At 33.5% G+C, this 1,980-nt stretch overlaps 1 protein-coding gene across 1 annotated transcript in view; it reads right to left on the bottom strand.

Moving 5' to 3' along the window:
• Positions 1 to 480: 480 nt before the first annotated feature.
• Positions 481 to 1,980, bottom strand: part of LOC128247666 (arf-GAP with SH3 domain, ANK repeat and PH domain-containing protein 2-like) — a 62,928-nt gene continuing 61,428 nt past the window's right edge. Inside the window, exon 12 of the mRNA XM_052967683.1 lies at positions 481 to 525. Within this exon, the coding sequence (XP_052823643.1) occupies positions 481 to 525 (45 nt within the window). The remainder of the gene's footprint in view (positions 526 to 1,980) is intronic.

Genomic DNA, 1,980 nt, shown 5'->3' on the forward strand with positions numbered 1-1,980 from the left:
ATCATCCCTATTTGCCAACCCATATATATATATATATATATATATATATATATATATTTTACATGAAGTTAAATATATGTCCGGTCATAAACTGACCAATGGTTTCACATCCATGAGGCCCTTAGCTTTAAAGACAACTCATCAAACTTTAATGGTACACATACACACAAGTACAATGCCAACTTTCTGCACACTGATGGTATGGAACAGCTTCTGATCTGCACTAATTTGCACTAATGTACAAATACCTGTATTTCATTTAATTATTTAAGTAAATTTAATATTTGTTTGACTTAAAGTGTGTAGACCAAGGTGACGACGAACACTGGTTCAGGAAAAAATTAGTAATCCAGAAAGGCTTTGGAAACAAACGTTCTGAAAAATTCATGTTGTACCTGCATATATAAAAGCAGAGATCTGCTACTCATAACCATGTAAAGAAAATACAACCTGTGCAGGGAGAGGTTAGGAGTGAGAAACCTAGGAACAAAGCTTCCTTGGTAAGGAAGGTGATGTTTGGATATCCTGTAGGATGAACAACAAAAATTTGTCAAAGGGTAGAAAAATTCAAGTGAGTCAATGGACACACACTGTTATGCTTATGTCTATGGATATATATATATATACATATATATATCGTGGTAGTAGTGCAGGGGAATCATGAGCTCGAAATAGGTGCAGGAGTGGCTGTGTGGTAAGTACCTTGCTTACCAACCACATGGTTCCAAGTTCAGTCCCACTTCGTGGCATCTTGGAGAAGTGTCTTCTGCTATAGCCTCAGGCCGATCAAAGCCTTGTGAGTGGATTTGGTAGACAGAAACTGAAAGAAGCCTGTCGTATGTGTGTGTGTGTGTGTGTGTTTGTGTGTTTGTTCCCCCACAACATCACTTGACAACCGATGCTGGTGTGTTTATGTCGCCGTAATTTAGCGGTTCTGCAAAAGAGACCGATAGAATAAGTACTAGGCTTACAAAGAATAAGTCCTGGGGTCAATTTGCTCGGCTAAAGGTGGTGCTCCGGCATGGCTACAGTCAAATGACTGAGACAAGTAAAAGAATGAAAGATAAAAGTATATATAAACAATAAATTAAATAGAGAGATACAATTAACAATCCAATAATTTATTTATATCATAATATAACATAATATACTATTAATATAATATAATATAACACAAACAATTATTTAAACAACCAAAAAAGCCAACAATTTGTTTTGACTTATATACAAGGAAATTGAATTGTTTATATATAAAAAAATGTATATAAGTCAAAACAAATTGTTGGCTTTTTTTGTTGTTTAAATAATTGTTTATGTTATACAGTGTGATTCAAAAGTCACCATACACAGGAAAAATTTATTTTTTTTATAAGAAACAGTTAAATAAAAAAAACAAAACTGTTTCTTATAAAAAATAAATTGTTCTTATGCCTGGCAACTTTTGAATCACCCTGTATTAATATTCATAGTATATTAATGTTATATTATAATATAAATAAATTAATGGATTGTTAATTGTATCTTTCTATTTAATTTCTTGTTTGTAATTTGCATTATACCCATATTTATGTGGTATTCAACCGACGTAGCAGTGAATTGGATGTTTTACAAACCCCTTTGAAGGAATTCTTTTCCTTTGTTTGTTACCTTATATATATATATATATATATATATATATATACATATATATAGTGAAGGTGCATGGCCTAGTTGTAAGGCTGTTGCACACATGATTGCTAGATTGTGGGTTTGATTCCCTGACTAGATGGCACATTGTGTTCTTGAGCAAAACACTTCATTTCACATTGCTCCAGACCCCTTTTCGATCAGCAGGGAATGTTGGCCTGCTCGCCTAGCCAGCAGGGTGGTGTCATTTGAAGGCTAAAACAATGCAATAACGCACTGTGACCAGTGATGTGTAACAATATCTGATAGCTTGGTCGGTCACATGATCACGTGATATATATATATATATATATA

The sequence above is a fragment of the Octopus bimaculoides genome, chromosome 4 (genome assembly GCF_001194135.2).
Source record: "Octopus bimaculoides isolate UCB-OBI-ISO-001 chromosome 4, ASM119413v2, whole genome shotgun sequence".
Lineage (NCBI taxonomy): Eukaryota > Metazoa > Mollusca > Cephalopoda > Octopoda > Octopodidae > Octopus > Octopus bimaculoides.